This window comes from Megascapheus bottae, chromosome 1, assembly GCF_031878675.1.
Source record: "Megascapheus bottae isolate mThoBot1 chromosome 1, mThoBot2.hap1, whole genome shotgun sequence".
Lineage (NCBI taxonomy): Eukaryota > Metazoa > Chordata > Mammalia > Rodentia > Geomyidae > Megascapheus > Megascapheus bottae.
The window spans coordinates 58,690,578-58,716,623 of NC_143509.1; the positions used below are offsets into that span (position 1 = coordinate 58,690,578).

A 26,046-nucleotide genomic window follows, 5' to 3' on the forward strand; every position below is an offset into this window, starting at 1 on the left:
GCTACTCAGGAGGCTGAGATCTGAGGATCGAGGTTCAGAGCCTGCCAGGGCACTAAAGTCTGAGAGATTCTTATCTCCAATTAACCACTAGAAAACTGAAAGTGGCGCTGTGGTTCAAAGATTAGGGTGGTAGCCTTGAGCTGAAGAGCTCAGGGACAATGTCCAGGCCCAGGTGTAGTAGGGTGGTAGCTTTGAGTTGAAGAGCTCAGGGACAGCACCCAGGTCCAGAGTTCAAGCCTCACGACCGGAAAAAATAATAATAATTATTATCAGAGCAAATGAAATTGTCAAGAAGAAAGTACTGATAGAGAAGATGTAAAAATGAAGGATTAAACCCTGGGATATTTCAATAGGTGGAATCCAGAGAGATGGGAAAGGACTAGCCAATGAGATGGAAAGAAATCTACATGTGGTGTTCTAGAAGCTTAGGGAAGAAAGTATTGCAAGGCACAAAGTAGTAATGGATCATGTCAAATAGTGGAGTCAAATGAAATCATCTACTGAATAAAGGTGCTTACCATCTGTTTAGTGAATCTAATAATTATTTTAATTGATTCATCTGTTAGGTTCATGACTACAAAGAAGGAACCCCAGAAGAGAAGACATTCTACATAGAATTATGGGATGTTGGAGGCTCTGTGGGTAGTGCCAGCAGTGTGAAAAGCACAAGAGCAGTATTCTACAACTCTGTAAATGGTAAAACATTTTAAATTTCTATCATATTTTAACTGTGTAGGAGTACAAATTATCTAATGTGAAATGCTATAACAAGCTAGACCCATATCAAATTTGAGAAAGATCTAATATACTCAACTTGATTTTAATCTGCATATCACCTTCAATTTATGTTTATATATTCTAATCATATAACTCAGAACAGTAAACAGTAAACAACTACTTAGTCTTTATTGTCATTGCAAACTAATATTTAGAAATAAAATCATATTTTAGGTACTTGACAAAAAACAAAGAATGTCCAAATCACTCTGTCCCCTCAAATATCATTGAAAAAAACCATAATGGTCTATGTTGGTTTTGCAGATAAGACTGAAATATAATTCCTGATTCTTAGTTGTAAAAATAGCCCTGTTTTTTTTAATAGTTTTATTATCTTTATGTAGTTGTTTAAAGGAGTTGCCATTCACTAAAGCAGTTTATAAATACTATGTCTTGATCAGTTTCACCCCCTCCCTTTTTTTTTTTTTTTTTTTTTTTTTTATGGTCAGTCCTGGTGCTTGAACTCTAGGCCTGGGCACTGTCCGTCCCTAAGCTCTCAGCTCAAGGCTACTGCCCTACCCCTTGAGCCACAGCACTACTTCTGATTTTCTGGTGGTTTATTGGAGATAAGAGTCTCACAGACTTTTGTGCCTGGGCTGGCTTTGAAACTCAATCTTCAGATCTCAGCTTCCTGAGTAGCTAGATTACAGGCATGAGCCACCGCCGCCCAGCAAATGTGTCACCCCTTTTAACAGTCTCAGCCACCCCTCCTAATCCACTCCTTCTTCACTTTTCTTAATTTTTACATTATATATTGAGTTTTTGGCCATTTAACAAGGCAGTTTATGTATACAGTGCATCTTGTTCTGCGTCTTCACTCCTCTTCTACATTTTTCCCTCTATTCCCCTTCATTACTCCCCTTCTTCCCTTGGCTCCACCCTCCCTTCTTGCAGGTGCCCATTTCCTGGTACTTACTTTATCTTGCTTTGTACTTAGTCTTTTTAAAAGAATTCTTCTATTTGCACTCTCCATAGAGTCTATTACACTTCAGTAAATTTGTTTGTAATCCCTCACTTACCACCCAGTGCATTGACGTATAGATTCATGGGCATATTCTAGCTACCACAAATGAGGGAAACAATGCAACTATGTTTCTGTGGGTCTGGCTTACCAAAACCAAAAAACAAACAAAAACCCTCCACAAGAGTTCTATGATCTTTTACTATATCTCTGGAACATTTCTTCTAATAGAAGCTCTCAAGATTCCTTACCCTAAGAAAGAGAAAATAAGGATCTCTTCATTCAAAAGCTCAGTCTTTATCTTAGCAGTCATTTCTCTCAGCACCTTACCTTCTGTGCTCTCTGACAGGCATAATTCTTTGGGAAGCGCATGTTCTGAAGTGTCTCTGCTTTTCTCCCTTAAATTAGAACATATTCTTATCAGCTGTCACTCTCTTTTTATTTGAATCCTACCTTGGCTCTTCTAGCGCTAGCACTATTCTACGAAACCAGAACTCTCAGGCTAAATGAAAAAGAATTACAAAGAAGATGCTTGGATACTCTTCAAACCTCTAAAGCCTTACATAGAGATAAAATAAACTTTCTTATCTGCCAGCCTAGGTCTTTTGTAATCCTATCACTTTCCCAACCAACAGTCCTACCTACAGTTTTGTAGCATTAACACCTAAAAATAGAGAAGAAACAATCTGCTATTTCTTCATCCTTAAATTAAAACCTTAATTTGTCAAAATTAAAAAATACCTGAATACAAGCAGTAGAAGTGTACCTCAATTTGAAAAATGCCCTACGTTCCATCCTCAGTCAAATAAACAAAAACAAAACCTTGGTCAAAATTTTGGCTACCTTGCTTATCATGTGACTTAAAACAAGTTATTCAACATCTCTGAGTCTCATATCCTCTGATTAGGTAACAGTTCTTACCACATAGCACTCCTCTGAAAATTAAATTAGATACTACAAGTAAAGCACAATACTAGACCGTAAGTACTAAAGAAACATCAGCTATATTCTTTATATTATCCTCTATCTATATGAATACGTAATATTCATATGTGTGTATGCTTTTGATGTACCCGTAAAGATACTTCACTGGGAAAGTTAGAGTGAGTGCAGATAGTTATAAGGGCAAAATGTCAAATCTCTCTTTGTTCAAGATACCAAGAGAGACTCAAGTTAATATATAGTCAACTATAACTTATACAAGCATACTAGTTATACCCTTGTCTGTGAAAACTAGAGATGTTGATTCTACCTCTTCTGCCTTCCTTTTCAAATTGAAATATCCCATATATAAAGATGAATAAATCATATATTCTTGGTCCTCTCGGTCCTTCTATAGTAGACTCAGGGTATCATAGGAAGGTATTGAGAGTTTGAGAACCTATCCGGGCCATAAATGATATTCTAAATTCCACTACATATTATTATAATCTGCTTTGCCTTTCTGACAAGAGTGGGGAATATCCAGCCTACTGGCTGTATAAATCCTGTAAAATTATTGGCACATGACAGGATAGATACGTAAACTTCTTATTGGCTGCTCACAGATATCTGCCTATATTGATAATTTTGTATGGCACATGATTATTGTTATAAATATCCAATGGCCCTTGGCAGAAAAGATATTCCCTACCTTTGAGACTGTAGGACTTTAACTGGTCTGGTCTGCTTAATTGTATTTCTTGTATTTCTGAGCCTGGATATATTTTGTTTGTTTTCTTATTGTTGTTGTTGTTTGTCATGAGGCTTGAACTCTGGGCATGGGCATTGTCCCTGAGCTCTTCAGCTCAAGGCTACTGCCCTACTCTTGAGCCACAGCCCCAATTCCTGTTTTCTAGTATTTAATTGGAGATAAGAGTCTCACCTATTTTGGTGCCCAGGCTGGCCTTGAACCATGAGATCTTCATATCTCAGCCTCATGAATAGCTAGGATTATAGGAGTAAACCACCTGCCCAGCTTTGTTATTTCCTTAATCTCTCAAAAAAGCCATTTTTTGTATTCATACTTTTTGGTGATCTCTTTCATTTGTTCTCTAATGGAATATATCTTATGTACTTTTAACTAAATCTTTTGTATGTAGCAAGCTCAGATAGTTAACCATTTACTTCAAAGAACTAAAAAGTGAACCTTTTGAGCCAATCAGATCCAAGTAGCACAATATTTTGTCTGTTAAAGAATAGCATTTATACAAATGTAATCAATATTATTTTAATAAATCCATGTTAACTTTGTTTGGGGAATGTATAAGCCATATATTTTTATACTATTATCTATAGCAGTACTCTAGAAACAATGCAACTTGTTGAATGAATGTAATTTCTTATACTTAAGTATCCCTTTTGGTTTTTTTAGGTTTTTTTCGTTTTGGACAGTACTAGGAAATGAACCAGAGCCTCCTACATGATAGGCCAGTGGTGTACTATTTGAGTCACACTGACAGCCTTTTTCTTTTTTCAGATAGTCTCCCTAACTGATGATCTCTTGCCTGTTTCCCAAATAGCTAGGCTTGCAGACTGTGTTGCCACAGATCGATGAAGTATCTTAGCAAGTAGAACCAAGCCCAGAGGAAGCACTTAGGAAGATTAAGTGATAAATAAGAAAAGACATTCCAAATATTTAATGACATTTTACCAGCCCTTATAAAAATGTTTTTAATGTTTTAAGGTTATAGTTGACAAACTTTTTATAGTAAATTGCCACTGCTTATTGAGGAAATTTCCTGTTTTGTTTTGTTACTCATATTCATTAAGCTACAAAATGCTTATGCTTACCAAAATTAAGAATCTCTTTGCTAACTGAAATGAAGAGAGATTTGTTATAGTACTGACATTATTTTCTCTGTTTTAGGTATTATTTTGGTACATGACTTAACAAATAAGAAGTCATCTCAGAACTTGAGTCGTTGGTCAGTGGAAGCTCTCAATAGGGATATGGTGCCAACTGGAGTCTTGGTGACAAATGGGTAAGCTCAGAATTACTTTACAATTAGCTTGAAATGGTAGAGCAATTACAAGAATATCTTTAATAATCAAATAATTGCTTAAAATTCCTCACTTATCTGAAAAAAGAAGATTGGATTGTTTAAAATAGTATCTAAGCCTAACTCATTACATTTTGTTTAAGTTTCTTTTAATCTTAGATTCTCTTTTGTAAAAAACAGTTTATGGTTGAAAAAGATGGGTTGTTTGTTTCTGTAGTTTCCTTTTTCTGGATTTTGCTAATTGTATCCCTGTAGAGTCTTTTAAACTTGCTTCCTGAATCTTAAATCTTTTCTCAATGGCAATTAAATCTAATGTCTAAAGATGCAGTGCTTTTTGCTTTGTTTTTGTTTGCCTAAAGTAGCATTGTACACATAAAATGATATTTCATTACTTATATCCTTGTGATTTTGAGGAGTTATTGGTGTTCTTCATCCTTAGATTCGATTTTCATGTGATGTTACTTAGAAAAGGATTTCAAGATCAAATTTTAAATTGTATGTAAGATTTTATGAAAGAAAATGATACAATGGAAAGCCAAAGTTAATGTGATATAGCTGTGTTTGTTGAAACTTTCTTATTAAAGCCCCAAAACACACACAAAAAAAAAAAATCGAAGAAAGATTGGACAAATGGGACTACATGAAACTGCAGTTTCTGAATGGCAAAGGACATAGCTAGCAAGATAAATAGAAAGAAGATCCTCACTAGACATACAACAGACAATATCTAAAATATACTTAGAACTCAAAAAATTAAATCCCCCTAAAACCATATCCTCAAAGAAACAATCACGTAAAGAGAGATATCTCTGAAGAGGAAATATGAATAGCCAATAACCACATGAAGAAATGCTCAATATCTCTGGTCATAAAAGAAATGGAAATTAAAACAGCATTGAGATTCCACCTCACCCCAGTTGGCATGGCCATTGTGAAGAAATCTAATAACAACAGATGCTGTCAGGGATGTAGCCAAAAGGGAACGCGACTACATTGTTGGTGGGAGTATAAATTTGTTCAACCACTCTAAAATTAGTCATTAATTGCCAAATCCTAATTGTCTACTTTTGTATCATAGTGAATGTAATGGAAGCTAAAAGGAGCAATAAGAGAAAAAATGCTTACACTGTGTATACTTGTTAATATGCGAGAATAGGCAAATCTTTTTAAAATTTTGTCGAAATAATGTTAGAGGGATTTCAGTTACATTACTTCTCAAACCTTGATCTCCTTTCCATGTTTTTGTTTCACTTTCTCTCCCCCCCCCCAGTCATCTTGTTTTCCCCTTCCCTTCCCTATTTAAACAAACAAATAAATGTATATACAATATACCAGGATACAAATTCAGATACAGTAACCTCATGAGATTAACCATAGTGGAGAAAAAAAGAGAAAAGAAAAGAAATAACTTCACATACTACATTAAGAACAGCAATCACAAAGATAAACCTCTTGGTGCCTGAGTTTGGCCTAGTGGTAGAGTACTTGCCTAGCGTGCATGAAGATCCAGGGTCAATTCTTCGGTACCACATGCATTAAAAAAAAAAAAAAAAAGCTGGAAATGGTGTTATGGCTCAAGTGGTAGAGCTCTAGCCTTGAGAAAGCCCCAAGGACAGCACTCAGACCTTGAGTTCAAGCCCCAAGACTGGCAAAAAAGGAAAAAAAAAAAAAGATAAACCTCTTGTTTCAGTAACCTATAGTTCAGACTCATCCTGTACGACCTTTTCTACACAGCTTTTGAGCTACTGTGATCCTCTGTTAGGAGAATCCTAAAGGTGTATTTATTATTACAAATGAGGGAAACCATAGAGCTTATGCTCCTTTGGATATGACTTACTTCACTTAATATGATTTTTTCCAGGTCTTTCCCTTTCCTTACAAATGGGGCAATGTCATTCTTTCTGATGGCAGAATAGAATTCCATTGTGTATAAGTACCACATCTTCTTGATCCATTCAACCACTGAGGGGCACCTGGGTTGATTCCATATCTTTGCTATGGTAAATAATGCTGTGATGAACATCATTGTGCTAGTAGCTTTAGTTTGCCTTTGTTTCTGGACGTTTGGGTAAATGCCAAGGAATGCGATTGCTGAGTCATAGGGGAGCTCTTTTGAGGAATCACCATACTGCTTTCCAGAATGGTTGAAGCTATACTCCCACCAACTTAGTAGCAATCCCTCCTGGCCACATCCCCACCAGTATCTGTTGTTAGTAGATTTCTTGATAATGGCCATTCTAACTGGAGAGAAGTGGAATCTCAAAGTTGTTTTGATTTGCATTTCTTGTATGGCCAGAGATGTGGAGCATTTCTTCATGTGTCTATAGGCCATTCTTATTTCCTATTCAGAGAAGTCTCTCTTTAAGTCTTTAGCCCACCTTTTAATGGGATGGCTGTTTGTTTCAGGATTTGGTTTTGAGAGATTCAATTTTTTGAGCGATGGGTATATTTTAGATATGAGGCCCTTCTTTGTCTGTTATATGGCTAGTGAAGATCTTCTCCTACTCTGTGGACTTTCTATTTAACTTGAAAGAGTATGCAAATCTTTAAGTGACATCAAGGTATATGTGTCAAAGACGGAATTTGATAGAATGCATATAAAATATTTATCAGAAAGAATTAGTGAATATAAGAAAAAAGGAGTCCTAAATGCGTATATTCTGGAGATATTCTCCATAAGTCAAATTTTAGCTTTGGACTATGTCTCTTAAATCCAGTTGATACTAGAAAAACATGTTGGTTTCAAAGTCTTGAACTTGAGCTGTTCCTAGCTTTGATGCAAAAAAAATGGAATTATGATATCCCTATGATATATGAGGTTATGTAGCTCAAAACAGTTGTGTTTTAAGACTGTCCAATAGCTTTCGGTCTGGAAGATTATTTTGAAGGGCACAACAATTGAATAGTGTCCCCTCCACTCCAATTTATATTACTCAAAAAGAAGGAAAAGTGGTGGCAAAAGTAGAAGAAAAGCTGTGCTCAACTTGGTTGTATTGATTAGATTATATAATATTGATTTACTGTCATAAAATGTTCAAAGGTAGATTTTGCTGACTGTGGTAAATTGAGCTTTCAACATGTCAGGAACTCAAATCTGCTTTCCTTCTAATATGTGAATAGAATTTAAACTCATTCAGCAACAGTGGGCTTTATGTTCTTTATAGTAATGAGAAATATCATTTACACTGCTACTCTATCCTTTGGATACAAATAGAAAGGAATTGTAATAGCCAATGACTATGATTAACTTTCTCTGTTTACCATAGCTGTCATGTCAAGACAAAAAAAAAATTACTTGGTTCTAAATGTTTTTTTCTATTTATTTTACTGTTCAGCTATTTTCCTTCCATTTCTATTTAATCTATTTTTCTCCAAGCTGTAGTATCACCTATATTCAACTTATTCAGCCATAAGCTTCCCTGTTTAATTTTCCCCCATATCTGATCCTTTATTCTTTTTTGTCTATCATGGGACTTGAACTCTGAGCTTGGGTACTCTCCCTGAGCTCTTCAGCTCAAGGCTACTGCCCTACCTCTGGAGCCACAGTACCACTTCCAGTTTTCTGGTGGTTATTTGGAGATAAGAGACTCATGGACTTTTAGTGCCTGGGCTGGCTTTGAACTGAGATCCTCAGATCTCAGGCTCCTCGGTAGCTAGGATTATAGGTGTAAGCCACCGGGCCCAGCCATTTTTACATATAGATAGAAAGGTGTGTGATAGATATAGATATTATTCAAATTCCAGAAACCTGCTATATTCCTTTCTTGCACAAGCTTTGTGTGCAGGCCTCTTGGTTTTCCATGAACTAAGGTATGAATCTACCCTGAAAAAACCCAACCGTCAACAGAACTCTGGAAGAAGTCAAATCACATGATCACAGAATATTTGAACCTTCAGTTGTTCAGGTTGTTTGTAAGAAAGATATTCAGGAACAAATCTTTTACTTAGATAAATATTGAAATTCAAATAATGGTGGATTGGTAAATGAATAACTATAAGGGGGAAAATGGCAAAAAAAAGGGTTGTAGGTGATGGCAAGTAGGAATCAGTTAATTACTTGCATTTAAATTCACATATCTTCATTGGAAAGGTAAAGTCTATTCACCTCTTCCTTATTATTTATCACAGAGACTATGATCGGGAGCAGTTTACTGATAACCAAATCCCACTCTTAGTAATAGGAACAAAACTGGATCAGATTCATGAGACCAAGCGCCATGAAGTTTTAAGTAGGACTGCTTTCTTGGCTGAGGATTTCAATGCAGAAGAGATTAATTTGGTATGTATTGTCACTAATACTTATTATCAAGCAATGGGAAACCGCAGACTTACATTCAAATCATAATTCTAGTGAAAGAAGCCATGATACTCACATGCAGGCTATTAGAGTTTTTGTTCAAAGCATAGTCAAGGTTAGAATTGACATCTATAGTGTCCCATGGACACAGTCACTTTGGAATTGTACACTGTTACAGTGGAATGTTCAAACTTTTTTCTATGAATAATGTAAATCATAGATGCCTTCTTTCTTCTCCCCTGCCCCCAGTCCTGGGGCTTGAATTCAGGGACTGAGCACTGTCCTTGGGCTTTCTCAAGGCCAGAGATCTGCCACTTGAGCCACAGCACCACTTCCAGCTTTTTCTATGTATGTGGTACCAAGGAATCGAACCTAGGCCTTCATGCATGCTAGGCAAGCACTATACCAATAGGCCATGTTCCCAGCCCTAGATTTTTTTTGCCAGTCATGGGGGTTGAACTCAGGGCCTGAGCACTGTACCTGAGCTCTACCACTTGAACCACAGCACCACTTCTGGCTTTTTGAACCTGGATCTTTGTGCATGCTAGGCAAGCACTCTACCAGTAGGCCATGCTCCCAGCTCCATAGATTTTTTTTTTAATAGCACCACAAATCAAAATTATGTATATGGCCAAGATGACACTGTGCCTTGATTATTTTTGCTTTAGCAATACCTCTTAAATCCTTAAAAAAAAATTTTTACCCTAAAAAACAACAAATTTGCACCACGTGCCAGAGGCTCACACCTGTAAATCCTGGCTGAGTCCTGAGGTTCACTGTCCATAGCCAGCCTAGGCACAAAATTCCTTGAGACTCTTCTCTCCAATTTACCACCAGAAAGCAGGAAGTGATGCTGTGGCTCAAGGGGTAGATGGGTAGCCTTGAACTGAAGAGCTCAGGGACAGCATCCAGGCCCAGAGTTCAAGCCCCATGACTGACAAAAAGAAAGAAAGAAAGAAAGAAAGAAAGAAAGAAAGAAAGAAAGAAAGAAAGAAAGAAAGAAAGAAAGAAAGAAAGATTATAAGAGAAAATTTTGAACTTCATCATAAGGAGTAGTTTATAAAGCATACACATAAACAGAGGATTTGTTCTTCTTGAGGTAGCTAGTTTAGTTAGAAATGAAGAATGAAAAGGCTAAGAAATGGTACTCACATAGCCAATTAGCCTTACCCAGAGAAGGTTCCTGGCCAGAGACTGTAGTCATAGTTATATATCATCATTCACAAGTGGGACATTCCAGATGTGCAGAGATGATGATTTAATACTACAATGAGCAGCATTTATTGAGCACTTACTGCATGTCAAATATGGTTCTAGTGCTTTACATACATTTTTTTCACACAAGTCATCTCCACAGCATCCCTTTGTAAAGTAGATACTACTTTTATCCTTGTTACAAAGATGAAGACAAGAAGTCAAATATATCACTCTGTCTCTAGAGTTTAGGCTATACAATTAAGACTATTTCTCATATAATTTTCCTTCAACTAAGATGAAAAGTTTAGAAACTTTATAAAAGAACTTTTATAAGTCACATAGACTAACAGTTACCCTAACCTAACTGTATATATTACCAACAGTGTCTGCTTACCCCCTAGCTGAAACTGTTTAAGTTGCATGTTGTGTGCACACACTTTACCAGTGAAGTATATGTACAACTCTAGCTAAAATTTTAATGATCAGGCGAATCTAATATTCTGGCTCTATGAACCAACATGCTTCATCCATGTCTAGTCCATAACTAGGTCAGCTTCTGCCTGCCATCCCATTGCTTTTTACATTGTGCTCTTCAGGAAAGGATGCCTTTTTTCTCTCAGCTCTCACTGTGGAAGATTCAATGTAAGTATTCCTGGTAGTTAGCGTTGGACCATGATATTCCAAAGGATTCTTGGATATAGATAGATGTACACATTGCCCATGCTGCAGAAATGCCAAGATGACTTTGAACACTATTTCCAAAAATACATTTATCACTAGTTATATATAATCTATCTCTGTGGAAACTTACAAAATATTTCTGAATGTAATTGTATCTGTGGGTTTCTATGACAACCAGCTAGGTATATGTTATTCCTACTTGCCTTGTAGAGGCCTTTATTTGGTAACAAGTTGCAAAGGTATACAAGGAGTGGGGCATCAGCACACAGTCTCCAGAGTTCACATACAATTGCTTTTGGCTTTTTATCTGTGTACAGCTTAAAGAGCACGGCAGAAACAGTGCTAGAACAGTGTCATGAGATACAAGGAAGCAAATTTCAGGAGGAAAATAGGATATAAGAGAACTTCAAAGAGAGTGAGATCAAAAAGATTCAGTAGTACATAGAAAAATCCAAATTGAAAACTAATATAACAATATTAGTTTTTAGTGGATCTCTAGCACAAATGGTAGAGTATTGGCCTGTGAATTCACTTAAAACTGTGGAAAAATGTATGGCATGGATGGTTTACCTGTAAGCCTAGCTACAGTCTGAGGATCTCAGTGTGAAGTCAGCCTGGGCAGGAAAGTCCATGAGACTCATCTCTAACTAACCACTAAAAGCAGAAAGCAGGACTATAGCTCAATGGTAGAGCACTGGTCTTGAGCAGAAAAGTTCAGGGACAGTGGTCAGGCCCTAAGTTTAAAACTGATGGAAAAGTAAGAATATAGCAAATGTGTGTATCAAAATTGACTCAGAGTTATCTTCTGAGTAAATCCAAGTTAGTTAAATTAAAAATAGGTAGAAGGGCTAGGATGTAGTTCTGTGCTAAAGCACTTACCTAGCAAGTATAACAGCCTGAGATCAATCCACACTAACAAAAAAGAAAAGATAACAAAAAGTAGAGTTAAACATAGAGAAAAGATAGCTTATTTTTTAAAATCCTGTTAGATTTACTATGTCTAGTACACATTTTTCTGGTATGTTTTTGTTTAAAAAAGATCATCAATAATTCTTTCTGAAGCTCAGCTATTTAAAATTATTAAATTTTAGGCTTTTCCCTTAATCATGTCCAGTGGCAATCGCTCTTGCAGCTCCAAAATTTTCACTCTATAAATCATAGGGTTTCAAAACTTTATACTCTATTACAGAGCTATAGTGACCAAAACAGCTTGGTACTGGCACAAGAACAGGCCTGAAGACCAATGGAATAGAACTGAGGACCCAAATATTAACCCACAGACCTATGGCCACCTAATCTTTCATAAGGGAGCCAAAAAAATAGAATGGAAGAAAGACAGCCTCTTCAAAAAGTGGTGCTGGCAGAACTGGTTAAGTATCTGCAGAAAACTAAAGTTAGATCCTTCTTTGTCACCCTGCACCAGGATTAACTCCAAATGGATCAAAGACCTCAAGGTAAAAGCAGATACACTGAAAACTTTACAAGACGGAATAGGAAATACACTTGGTCTCCTTGGCACAGGTCGAAACTTTCTTAATAAGGACCCAGAAACACAACAAATCAGAGAAAGGCTGGATAAGTGGGACTGCATTAAACTGCACATTTCTGTATGGCAAAAGACATAGCTAACAAGCTAACTAGAAATCCCACAGAGTGGGAGAAGATCTTCACTAACCATACAACAGACAAAGGCCTCATATCTAAAATATATCAACGGCTTAAAAAAAATTGAATCACTCCAAAACTAACCTCCAAAGTAACAACCATCCCATTAAAAGATGGGCCAAAGACTTAAAGAGACTCTTCTCTGAAAAAGAAATAAGAATGGCCTATAGACACATGAAGAAATGCTCGACATCTCTGGCCATACAAGAAATGCAAATCAAAACAACTTTGAGATTCCACCTCACTGCAGTTAGAATGGCCATGATCAAGAAATCTACTAACAACAGATACTGGTGGGGATGTGGCCAGGAGGGATCACTACTACACTGTTGGTGGGAGTGCAAACTCATTCAACCTCTATGGAAAGCAGTATGACAGTTCCTCAAAAGACTAAACATAGAGCTCCCCTATGACCCAGCAATTCCACTACTTGGCATTTATCCAATCGTCTAGAAACAAGGACAAACTAAATCAACTAGCACAACGATGTTCATTGCAGCACTATCTACCATAGCAAAGATGTGGAATCAAACCAGATGCCCCTTATTTGATGGGTGGATCAACAAGATATGGTATTTATACACAATGAAATTCTATGCTGCTGTCAGAAAGAATGACATCGCCCCATTTGTAAGGATATGGAAAGACTTAGAAAAGTAAAGTAAGCCAGACTCAAAGGAACATAGGCTCAATGGTTTCCCTCATTTGTCATAACCAGTAGAAACCTTGGGCTGTCCTACCAGAGATTTACAATAGATCAAAACGTAGATACATAAGGCCATATAGGATGAGGCTAAGTGAAAGGACCTCCAAGATATAGAAACAAAAGCCATATAATGAGTGATTGTTGTCCTTAATGTACTATGTTATCTCTCATCTCTTTTGCTGTCTCTTGGTTATCTCATATTGTTACAGTATTTGATGTTGTTATCTGATATATGCTTACTTGGTTATTTGAAATAGGATGGGGAAGGGGGGAAACAAGATGAGGGGCGGGGTGGGAGGAGGGAAATGGGGATCAAGACATGAGAAAGGGTATCAATGTTTGTGAAGTAATACACCTTCTATCTGGTGAATATAATGTAACCCTTCTAATAATTACAATAAAAATATATTTCAAAAATCATAGGGTTTCAGATTCCTTGAAATTGTAGAGCCCTAGAATTAAGATTTTGAGGTTAGGTATACTTATTCAATGTTTGATATCATTTTTATATTTAGTAATATTCTGTTTAGAGTTACTGTTTCATATTCTGAGAGCTATGTAGTCAGTGCTCACTTTTTAAAAAGTATCTAATGCAGGGGCCGGGAGTTTGGCCTAGTGGTTAAAGTGCTTGCCTAGCATGCATGAAGACCCGGGTTCGATTCCTCGGTACCACATACATAGATAAAAGCCAGTAATGGTGCTGAGGCTCAAGCGGTAGAGCTCTAGCCTTGAGAAAGTCCAAGGACAGTGCTCAGGCCCTGAGCTCAAGCCCAGGACTGGCAAAAAAAAAAAAAAAAAAGTATCTAATGCAAGGCTAAATTTTGTTACTGTCGAAATGTGTCCAGGTGTTATTCTAAATTCAACAGTATATACAGTGATGTTTCCATGTATTTAATTCATCTGTGGAACTATCTTTATTAGATGCTTTTTTTTGCCTGAAAACTCTGTCTGATAGCATTTTCTTAGAGTAGAGAAAGGAACTAATATTCCAGGACCTGGTTTGTACCAGACATGCACTATTTAACTTTCATAATAATCCTATAAGATAAGAATTATTATCATACATTTCACAAATGAGTAAGCCCAGGCTTAATGGCTCAGCAACTTAATCAGTGTTACATAATGTAGGAATATTGGCACAGATTTTCAAATACCAAATTTTCTGGGTCTGTGATCTTTGAAAACTTTGTTATGTAATCTCTTTGGGATATGGGCAGGGTTAGAGATTATATTACAGCTTCTGACCAGAATTTAAAAATGTGATCCTAGAAATGTTGTGTATGGATAAAACAGGTCATTGTTACTGAGTTTATTAGAAAAGAATCATGTAGGCCTAGACGTCACAAAGCAGAATAAATATAGCAGTAGTAATTTCAGTAACTTCTCATGGGGAGCAGAAACCCTATAGATATAAACAAAACACATATACTTTGACCTACATGATGTCTTCACAGTCAGGGCTTAGGTAGAATTGGCGGTAAATATCAAAGTCTACTGTCTAGCAAGGTCACTGGTGACTAGTAAAGACAGTGCAACACTGCAATTCCTATAGGCCCATAAGCAAAGGCAGCGCAACTTCTGTAGAACCATAAGTATTGTCATGGTCTCATATCCCATATTGTTCTGTCATCTGGACCCTATTTTTTTTCTATTTAAAGACTCCTGCTAAACAATAGTAACCTATCAGTAGTTTCTTGCCATCAAAATAGTATGTCTTTGTGACCTATGAAGAGGTTTTGGCAACTATTTGCTCATTTACATCTTTATTTTCCTGCTTCCTATTGTATGTAATGTATGGTACTTAAGTAATTGAACCCTTAAGTTGTTAGTTATTAGTCCTAAATAAAGAAGTATTTTGCTGTTTGTAATGACTATTTCTGGTTTTGGGGAAATGATTAGCACATTACTTTTGTTGTTAGTAAAAAGGGCTGGGAATGTGGCTTGATGGTATAAAGTGCTTGCCTAGCATGCATAAAGCCCTGGGCTCGATTTCTCAGTATCACATAAACAGAAAAGGCTAGAATGGCACTGTAGTTCAAGTGGTAGAGTACTAGCTTGAGCAAAGCCCAGGGACAGTGCTCAGGCCTTTAGTTCAAGTCCTGGAAAAAAGTAAAAATTTCAATGAATTTTGTCTTATGGAATATTTGATTCAACACACTTCTAAAATTGCTTAAATGACAGTAAGGCACCTTACCTTTCTTCATATTGACTCAAGACATCATAATTTGAACATTATTCAAATATTTTGTGAGAGTATTCCAATTGTTTAAGTGTAGGAATAATCGTAACTATTATAAAATTATTGTACTAAAAATGCTTTTGCTTCTTAACGTTTATTTGTGAAACTTATATTTTCTAGGATTGCACAAATCCACGGTACTTAGCTGCAGGTTCTTCCAATGCTGTCAAGCTCAGTAGGTTTTTTGATAAGGTAATGGCTTCAATTAAGTTATTTTTAAGCTTTATTTATATGAGAGTTTTAACTCTTTATAGAATACTGTGTCCTTTTATCCTTTTGCCCAAAACTTTACAGGCTGAATAATACCTGTTTTGATCTCTCTTATCTATTGGGATCATTGCCCTAGGCTGGCTGACGTATTTATTCTGTCACCAGTGTTCTCTAAGCAAAGGGTAAAAGCTCCAAGATTTAAGTGGGGCTCTGAAAAAGATACATGATTCTTCTCCTTGAAACAATTCATAGTGCTCCCTTCGGCAGCACATATACTAAAATCAGAACGAAACAGTTCATGCTTACACACTTCCCATTTTCTTTATGTTCTTACTCATGTTTTTCACTGCTCACCTGCTGAAGGCACTTAAAAGAGAAAGGATCTGCCTAGTTAACTCCTTGAGTTCTCTTTGCCTCCTCAGCTATTGATACCTTCCATGTATAAAATTTTGAGAGGGCTGGGAGTGTGGCCTGGTGGCAGAATGCTTGCTTAGCATATATACACAAAGCCCTGGGTCGATTCCTCCGTACTAGATATACAGAAAGAGCCAGAAGTGGTGCTGTGGCTCAAGTGGTAGAACTTTGAGAAAGCTCAAAGATTACCCAGGCCCTGAATTCAAGCCCCAGGATGTGGGGGGAAAGCATTTCTTTGTGTATTTGCTTCTTATTTATTTGTACTTCTTTTGAGAAATCTTTGCTCATTTCATCTGTCCATTATTAATTGGGTTATTAGTTCTTTTGGGGTGTGTGTATTGTGTGTGTGTGTGTGTGTGTGTGCGTGTGTATGTGTATGTGTATGTGAGGGGGGGGGGTGGTCAGTACCAGAACTAAGGCTTGAACTCAGGGCCAACATACTCTCCTTAAACTTTTTGCTCAAGCCTGGTGCTCTGCCACTTGAGCCACCTCTCCACTTCTGTATGTTTGCTGGTTAATTGGAGATAAGAATCTCTTAGATTTGCCTGAACCACGATCTTCAGAGTAGCTAAGATTACAAGATTGGGCTAGCTCGAATTTTTGATGTATTGTAGACATTAATATTTTGTTGAATGAATACATGGCAGAGCTTTTCTTTCGTTCCTTAGGTTGTCTTTTCATTTTGGTAATTATTCCGTTGATATGCAGAAGCTTTTTAATTTAATGCAACCCATTAATTCCCATTCTTATTTCCTGGGCAGTTGGAGTCCTACTGACAAAGTCATTGTCTATACCTATATCCTATGTATTTTCCTTGTTTCCTAAAGTAGTTCCAAGTTCAGGTCTTACATTTAAGGTCATTTAATTAAGAAAATTGCCAGTGGCTCACTCGGTAATCCTAGCTACTTGGCTGGCTGAAATCAGAAAAATCTTGATTCAGGGCTAGCAAGGACACACATTCAACACCAGTAACTGGGCAGGGGGACATACATATGTCATGTCAGCCTTGAGATTGCATGGATTGCTGCTCCAATCCAGCCCAGGCAGAAAAGTCAATGCACCACCATCTCAACACAAAGCCAGGTGTCACCCCAGCTATGATAAGAAGCCTAAAATAGGTATAATATGGTCCAGGTACACACTTGACAGGCAATGAGATCCTGTCTCAAAAATAGCCAGCACAATAAAGGGCTAGATGCGTGGCTCAGTAGTAGAGCATTTGGTTAGGGAGCTTGAGACCCTGAGTTCTAACCCCAGAACTGCCTAAGGGGGGGAGGGAAGATCTTTGGTCCATTTTGAATTTATTTTTGTATAGGGTAAGTCTTTTGTCACTAGTCTCCTGCCATGCATATTCAGTTTTCCCAGCACCTTTTGTTGCAAAGGCTTTTTTTTCTTCAACTTACATCATTGTCTAGGTAGGCAAAACTCAGATGGCTGTACTGTACAGTTTTATTTCTGAGTCTTTCATTCCATTCATCTGTCTCTACTTTTATGCCAATACCATGCTATTTTGAGGGCAGAGAAGTTGTTTGTTTAGGGCCATACTTAAGGTTTTAATTTAGGGCCTCACACTTGCTAGGCAGAGGGGTCAAGGTGCTCTACCATTTGAGCATATGCCACATACCCAGCTCACTGAGATAGGATTCTCTCCAACTTGTTTCCTGACTGGCCTCAATCCACAGTTCTCCCAATATCTACCCACTAATAGCTGGAATTACAGATATGAACTACTATGCCCAGCTAACCATGCAGTTTTTGTTACTTTGGCTTTGAAGTATAATTTGGAGTTAAGTATTGTGATACCTCTAGGATGTTTCTTTTTGCTCAGAATTACCTTTGCTGTTTGGCTCTTTTTGGTTTTCATATAAATTTTAGGATTGATTTTCTATTTCTGTAAAGGATGACATTGGTATTTTGATGGGAATTGCGTTATATCTGTAGATTGCTTCTAGTAGTGTGGATGTTTCACAATGTTAGTTCTACTGATCAATATAAGAAGTCTTTCCATCTTCTGATGTGTCCTTCAGTTTCTCTCTTCAGTGTTTTTAATTTTCTTTGTAGAAGTGTACTTTATTAGTTGACTTTATTCCTAAGATATAGTTTTTAACTTTTGCTTTTGTTTGATTTTAAAGCTATGGCCTAAGTTATAGTTTTTACTTTTGCTTTTGTTTGTATTTTGAAGCTTTTGTCAATGGAATTATTTTTCAGTTAGTCACTTTTTCCAGGTAAATGTGCTAAACCCTTAAAAAATCTTCAGGGCCGGGAGTTTGGCCTAGTGGTAGAGTGCTTGCTTAGCATGCAAGAAGGCCCAGGTTCGATTCCTCGGTACCACATACACATAGAAAAAGCCAGAAATGGTGCTGTGGCTCAAGTGGTAGAGCTCTAGCCTTGAGAAAGCTCAAGGACAGTGCTCATGCCCTGAGTTCAAGGCCCAGGACTATTAAAAAAAAAAAAAAAAAAAAAGACCTTTTGGCCAGGAGTTTGGCCTCGTGGTAAAAGTCCTTGCCTAGCATGTATGAAGACCTGGGTTCGATTCCTCGGTACCATATACATAGAAAAAGCGGGAAATGTTATGGCCTAAGTGGTAGAGCTCTAGCCTTGAGAAAGTCCAAGGACAGTGCTCAGGCCCTGAGCTCAAGCCCAGGACTGGCCAAAAAAAAAAAAAAAGTTAAAAAAAAATCTTCATTTTTTTCCCCCCCACAGGTCATAGAGAAGAGGTACTTTTTAAGAGATGCTAATCAGGTTGGTATCTATCTATTCTTAAAAATTGATTCTTAAATTTCGAGGGATAGTTTCTAAATTTATCTTTTGGTATGGTCTTATAGAGTTAGTGAAAAGCCCTATGTAGGCTCAAGGACCTTATTTTCTTTTGTTCTGATAAAGACAGAAGGAAAATCTATGATACAAGTTAAATTGATAGATAAAGTTGTATAAAATAATGAAAGTAACCATTTTTTAGATACTCAAACATTTATTTCCAGTTTCGGTTACAATACAGATAGTTTACATAAAAGTTTGTGATTTTTGGAAAGTCACTTCATCCTTGCCAGTTAGATGACACTGTCTCCAGTTTGCTAACAAATGTTTCTACTTCAGTAGGCCTTCTTTTTATTATTTAACATTCTGTCATTTTCTGAATAAAACTTCAGAAAGATGATTCTATAATGAACAAGGTAGAATACAGGGACAGAAAACAGGAAACAAATTATTGTATATTTCTCCCTGCTCAAAACTTAATGTGATCATGTGTTTTGCCTACAGATTCCAGGCCTTCCTGATCGAAAAAGATTTTGGGGAGGAACATTTAAGAGCCTTCATTATGACTGAAGTACCCTTATCCCTTGGAAAAAAGAGCACGCAGAGCGGCAGTTGTCACAGCTTTCCTTTTGCTGTGTAAATTATTTACATGTCAGCCTTTTGATGGAAGCAACTTTAAATGCTACCCTTTAGCCTTACCCTTTCATGGAAAAATGAAAAGAGGCCACAACTCTTCCCTGTCCTTTGTATTCCCCCACCTTTCTTCTGTCCCTGTTTATAGATCATGTAACAGCCTGGTGGAAATAGGAGATGTTTTACCAAGGATGCAGTAAATGAGCAGTGGCAAGGCACTGCAGAGAAAATGTACTCTGGCTTGGAACTTAAGGGCTTTCTTTTCGAGTCTGTAATTTTCCCACACTCATTGCCAAAGGCTTAATTAAGTCCTTTACACATGTATCTCTTATTTTGCCTCCTTGAGGGGAAAGGTTAGGTAACCAGTCCTGAGTTGTCCACCTCAGACAATCTCCCTCATTTTCAAGGAAGCCAAATGGTGTTATTTAATTGTCTCTATCCTCATTACACAACAGTAATGTCTAAGAATAGCAACCCTCTCCTTAGCTTTCTAAATGGCTTGGTGGCTGAGAATGGCAGACTAATAGCTGGAGTTAAATATAAATAGAGATTAATAATACATAGAGAACAGCAGGACCAGAAAAGAAGAATTCTATGAGAAATTGACAGCTTCTTCACCCTTTAGGTTGTAGCTGTCTGCAGTCTCATACTGTTTTCTGTTTGGATATGGTAGGGAGAAATCTAAAAGCTGCATAAGGGCAGTAAGAAATTTGATGTTTACATTTTTCAAGGAAATTCAACTCCTGACTTGTCCCTTAGCTATACTCAGTAAGCTGAGAATATGACTTTTGTATCAACAACGTATTTATGGGAAAAAAATGTGAAAATAAGCAACATATTTATATGAATTATGAACTAGGATTCTTGGTTTTCATAGTTACTACAGAGCTCTGTGTGTGCGTGTGTGTGTGTGTGTGTGTGTGTGTGTGTGTGTGTGTGTGTGTGTATCTAATCATCTGTGTTCTTTCCTTCTCTGCTGCAGTCCTCTGATTTTTGCTCTGTATTAAAAAATAATCATTTTAGTTCTTGTTGTAAATTGAGGTAAAAAAAGAACTAAATTCATTTTCTCTTCCATGTTAGTGAAATTTCAGAAGTGTTCTGGATGTCAAGATATATACTGAGAGAGGATATTAAAATATTATTGAGTGCTTTCCGAGCAGCAGTCTGGGAAATTTGCAAAAACCTTTTGAAGACACTTTTTTTTTCCATTTGTTGAATTTATTTGAACAAATCAACTTAGAAATACCATAAAATTAAACAAAGCTTATGACAGGTAAACAGAGCGCCATATTCCTAGAAACAGATGTTAACACGTTATTGATTAATAATTGCTAATGAGGAAAGCTGCCCACGAATAAGGCTAGTCTTCAGCACAGCTAAACTCATTTTGTTTCTTTTGTGAAGGCACTTTTTTTAACTGAATTTTTCTCCTCTTCTTCCCTCCCTCAGTGACAACAACTAGCTCTGGTTGTTTTTGTTTGTTTGGGTTTTGGTTTTTTACATAAAATAGAGTCGTGCAAATCATGTTCTCTGTGTGGAATGTGGCTCAATATGTTGTGGCAGAGGCTGTAAAGTGGGGAAGTAGAAACCAAATGCAACACAAGGGTCTACATCATCCAAAACTCTTTGTAGTTTCCTTGTTAAAAACAAATCAAGGGGTTGGAAATGTAGGGGAAGTACACTTGTTCAGCATATGCAAGACACTAGAATTGATCCTCAGTGCTACAAAAATAAAAATTGAAATTGAAAATTAAAAATTAGATCTTTCCATCTCTTCTGTTCAAATTAGTTTTAAGTTCAATTTTCTTTATTTTCTTCCTTACTAAGAAATAGAAGTAGGCTAAGGATATAGCTCAGTGGCATCCCCATCAACAAAATAACTCCTTCACTGATGGCTCTAGGGTCGGCATTAAAAAATTAATAGTGCTGCTAGCTGCATTTCTTCTTGTTACCAACTTAATTCCTGGAATTATAGTTTTCTAAGAAAAAGAAAGTTAATTATCTAAAGTAAATTACTTGCAAGAATTAGCAGCAAAGTAAGGCTATTTACGAAAATGGGCTTCAACAGCCAGACTTTAAAAAAAAAAAGAATGCTTTTAAAGCATATTTTAAGAGGTAGTCATAAAAATTGTTTATAGAAAATATGCAAATATAAGCACCCAAATGGTTTTTGTATTTAGTTAACTCTTAATTTCCCTACCTTCTTGACTGGACAAGTTGCTAGTAATAGAGCTTTTGTTTGTTGTTTGTTTCTTCTCTCTGTGCAAATTGAGAGTTTTAAACCAGTTTTCTCACTCATTATAGAGGCAACCAGGTGTCAAAGCATATAGACATTTATCTGTTCCTCAGGTGAGCAAGACCCTTATTTGGAATAGAATTAAAGATTTGACCTGCTCTCTCCTTAATACCAATGAGGTTTAGGACATGCTAACATGTAACACCAGAACATTTGAGAAAACAGCAGGGGCACAGGAAGGTCATTCACACCTACCCTTCCCACCCTCTTCCTCAATGCAGGCCATAAAACCTAACTGTTCTGAGCAGGTACTAGTGGCTTACATGTGTAATCCTAGATATTCAGGAGGCTGAGATCTGAGAATTGCTGGAAGTGTCACTCTAGTTCAAGTCCCAGTATCAACAAAAATTCACCTAATTGAATGCTCACAAAATAGATTCCTAAATCTGTATTCAGAGGTACAGCTCCTTCAAAGATAGAGATACCAAAGAAGAATCTGAACATTAGCTGTGTCCTTCCCAATAATATTTCTGCATAACAGGCATACTTAGGTTTCAATGTATGTAAAATATCAGTTTTTCCAATTCCTTGGAGTTTTCAAACTTACATTGAATAAATGGGTATGGTTTTGTCTTGTCTTATAATAGGTACCTTTGCCATGAGTGACAAGAAAAATCTTCCTCCCTATATACCCTAGAAAAAGTTATTCCAAAGAAGGGTTGATTTATATTAGATTTTGCACAAGTCCTTAGCATTCCCTATATAAGGCATTCATGACATAGTCCAAGTGCCTCATGCTAATGGTTTTCTGCCCATGTTGAAAATGAGCTTCCTAGAACTGTTGTGCTGGGCCTTTGGACTGAGATGAAGAGCTAAATACTGCCCTTATCTTTTGAGTTCTTTTCAGTGATGTGTATTATACTAACCAACACAGGGGTTTTGTGTGTGGATTTACTAGATGATGGCTTCACTGAATTTTTTTAAATCACAGGTAGCATTCTGCTTTAAGTTTAAAGATCTAACAGGATGTCTTCATTGATTTAATAGCTGTTAAAATTCCAAGAGTAGAGGATGGTGTTTGCACAAAAGAAAGCAAGAGAACATTAAGAAATTACAAGACTAAGCTAAAGCTTTGTGGTGAACAGGAAAATTTCCTAGAAATCTAGCTCTGGGCCTCAATATTCCACAGTATGTTTACCAGTTATATGATATGTGGAGACAGTTTGCCAAGGCCACTTCATAGGGCAAGAAAAAAGATGTAACTTCCAGTTACAATTAATGGATATTTCTACTTAGGACTTTACTCAATTGCTTTAAAACTCAACAGTGCATAAAGATCTCATAAGAGTTTTAAATACAGATTCCAGAATCTCATCTCTGCTCCCTCTATCCTATCTTGATTATGTATGTATGCAGTACATCTAGAATTTTATGTTTTGACAGGCAAACCAAGTGATTCTAGGGATCTGCTATTTCAGAAAAACTAAGGAAGTAGAGAATACATAAATTGTAGACACGGTACTTTTATTCATTCATTCGTTTTGTGCTAGTATTAGGACTTGAATTCAGGCCCTAGAGTTCTCAATCAGCTTTTACCACTCGGCTGTCATTCTGCCACCTGAGCCACACCTTCACTAACAGCTTTTTGCTGGTTAGTTGGAGATAAGAATCTCTGGGATTTGTCTGGCCAGGCTTTAAACTGTGATTCTCAGATCTTAGCCTACTGAGTAGCTAGGATCACAAGCACCCATTAGAAGGCAAAATTTATAATAACACTCTATATGTTTAAGTAATTAAGACAAATTATAGTTAATATCTCAGTTTAAGTGAAATGCTTTAGGAAATGGCCTACCCCAGAACCTGAGCTGATCTGCAAAAAGGATCTGCAGAAAAACTGGTGCTGGTCTCTGTCTATAAGCAGCTCTTACAAAAACACCTGGGTCAGGATGCACTTTTTTTTCTCAGTGATTCCATGGAGACTGAGCACACTGTCAGTTCCTTCTAGGCCTGAGTAAAAATTTTCTGCCTCATCCAACAATCACTCCCCCAGTTTCTTCTCCAGATCTTTTGAAAGAACACTGAGTCTTTAAGTACAGCAAATGATTAGCCAATATTTACTTCTGCTGAAGAATAACCAGGATTCTGCAAACTTTCATTAAAAAAAAGTAATTGTGTAAGAATTTGCTGGACTTTCTCTCTAGTTTATCAGTGAGGTGATTCTTCCTGAGTAAGCTACTGGCAAGGATTCACAGTGAAGTGGTGAGAACAAGAACAGCCAGAGAGACGCCTGAAGAAGAAAAAGAAGCAGTTTGTTTCTCTGGCCTGAGCTTCGGGAAGTCTTGCAGCAGAAAGAAAAATGGCAGAGTTGAAGGTAAGCCCCATCTGGCTGGGGCTTGAACTAAGATCAGAGATTCCATGTGGCTACATGTAGGTCAAGAGTAGAGTATTCTTGTTGTATGAGAAGCCCTGAATTCCACTCCTAGCACCAAAAAAAGAGAAAGGAGGGAGAGGAAAAGAGATTTTTAAAAAAAAAGAGGGAGAGAGAGAGAAGGGAGGGATAAAAGGAAGGAAGGGGGTAAAGGGAGAGAGGAGAAAAGTCTGGCAAGTTTGTGGTGGGTTCAACTCCTGAGAGCTCAGGGACATGCGAACTGAAAAGACTTGGAGCAGGGTCAGGTGCAAATCCTTGTGTTCAGAGGCTTCACAGTGTCTCTGACTTGTGAGAGACAAGGAAAAGCAAGATACCAATTGTTCATTCAAATATTGTTTGGGGGAATTTGTGGACATCCTAATGGCTTCCCTTCAACAACCACACATGTGAGCACACACACACACACAGACACACACACACACACACACACACACACACACACTTCTCACCATCTTTCTGCTGCTCTCTAGCATGGTTCTAGAGCTGCAATTTCTGGACTGCTTCCAGCCAGCCAATAAGATATGCTTAATCTGTTCAGCGGTTTTGAGATTCAGAGTCAGCCTTGGTTGGTACAAATCCTAGAATTTCTTCTGAGAAACAGTTCTTTTATTTAGGGCACAAAGAAATAGTACAAGTGTTTGGTGCCTGGCATTTTAATTCTGAATTAACTTATGTTTTTATCTTCACAGTAAAGCTAGGATATAAATATCCTTGTTTCGATTTAACCAGTAAGGAAAGGAAAGCACACAGACTATAGGATCTCTCAAGCTCATGGCTGATAGGTTATAGACACCATGCTAGAACTTGGGTTTGTCTGAGTCTATAGCTCAGCTGGGGGAAAAAGCGGGGGGGGGGGGGGGGGAACCTTGGTAGACTGGTGCCTTCAAACAAGCAAGGAGTGTGTCCCAGTGTCTAAACCAATGTCTAGCTGAAAATGTGACTCCAGTGGCACAGGAAGCATGAGGCTCTGAATTCAAACCACAGTATTCCCTTCCTACCCTCCGCAAAAAAAGAAAAAAGAAAAACTGGGATCATGCCAGTACCTATCCCAGGCTTTTGTCATACAAGTAGACATATGTCAACATATACCAGTAGAACTGCCTGGACGTTTGGCTCATTATAGGTGGACCAGGCTTCTGTCCCTAGGTTTTATCCCAGGATGCACTGATTGAGTATTACCCTAAAGTCCTCAAACTGTTGCTGACCATGAAGAATCAAAGAGCTCTCTAATAATGAGCATCCTACAAACACCAGGGTATGGAGCTTCCTTATCTGAGAGTGAAGTCTCTATTTTTAATTTATCAAATAATATGTGCTAGCATATGATGCAACAGATTAATATAGAAAATGAACACAAAGTCTACAATAAGCAGTCAAAGGAAACTTGTAGAAGGGGGCTATTCCTAGGCTGTCTTTAGAGCGAAATGTAAAAGAAAGAGAAGCCAAAGAAAGCAAAATATTCAGAACAATTCCTGAATGTTCTGGAAAGTATTTCAATGGAATTGGAGCTACCAGAGGGACAGCCTAAGGGACATATCTAGTCGGTGGTTGAATGTCTGGATCTAGGGCAGCATGCAAAGGTTCATCATACCATGTAGGTAACTTTGAAGTATGGAGAATACATAGAAAGTTTGTTTTCTGATGAAAATCCTATAAGGAAGTTCAGCAGCACTTGGTAACAGCTATATCATTTATAAATAAATCATATCTAAAATCCTGCTGTAATTTTAAGCAACTTCTTATTCAAAGCAGCACCACACTAATATAAATTGCATACAAGTCTTTGTTCTCAATTTCAAAGCCATTTCCAGCCTGCTGTCTAATCTCTAGAAGAAAAGGTTGGCCCCAGAGGTCAGGAATCTAA

At 37.3% G+C, this 26,046-nt stretch overlaps 2 protein-coding genes across 3 annotated transcripts in view; both read left to right on the plus strand.

The window, feature by feature from the left end:
- Nucleotides 1-21,238, plus strand: part of Rabl3 (RAB, member of RAS oncogene family like 3) — a 40,649-nt gene extending 19,411 nt beyond the window's left edge. The window contains exons 3-8 of one of the 2 annotated variants that reach the window (XM_090345556.1): nucleotides 567-696; nucleotides 4,587-4,701; nucleotides 8,848-8,998; nucleotides 15,625-15,696; nucleotides 18,832-18,870; nucleotides 19,390-21,238. In XM_090345556.1, coding sequence (XP_090201682.1) covers nucleotides 567-696; nucleotides 4,587-4,701; nucleotides 8,848-8,998; nucleotides 15,625-15,696; nucleotides 18,832-18,870; nucleotides 19,390-19,455 — 573 coding nt within the window. In that variant the 3' untranslated portion in view covers nucleotides 19,456-21,238. The remainder of the gene's footprint in view (nucleotides 1-566; nucleotides 697-4,586; nucleotides 4,702-8,847; nucleotides 8,999-15,624; nucleotides 15,697-18,831; nucleotides 18,871-19,389) is intronic. The other variant, XM_090345566.1, reaches the window with a different exon arrangement.
- Nucleotides 21,239-23,935: 2,697 nt separating this feature from the next.
- Nucleotides 23,936-26,046, plus strand: part of Hgd (homogentisate 1,2-dioxygenase) — a 46,208-nt gene continuing 44,097 nt past the window's right edge. The window contains exon 1 of the mRNA XM_090345579.1: nucleotides 23,936-24,125. Within this exon, the coding sequence (XP_090201705.1) occupies nucleotides 24,111-24,125 (15 nt within the window). The 5' untranslated portion in view covers nucleotides 23,936-24,110. The remainder of the gene's footprint in view (nucleotides 24,126-26,046) is intronic.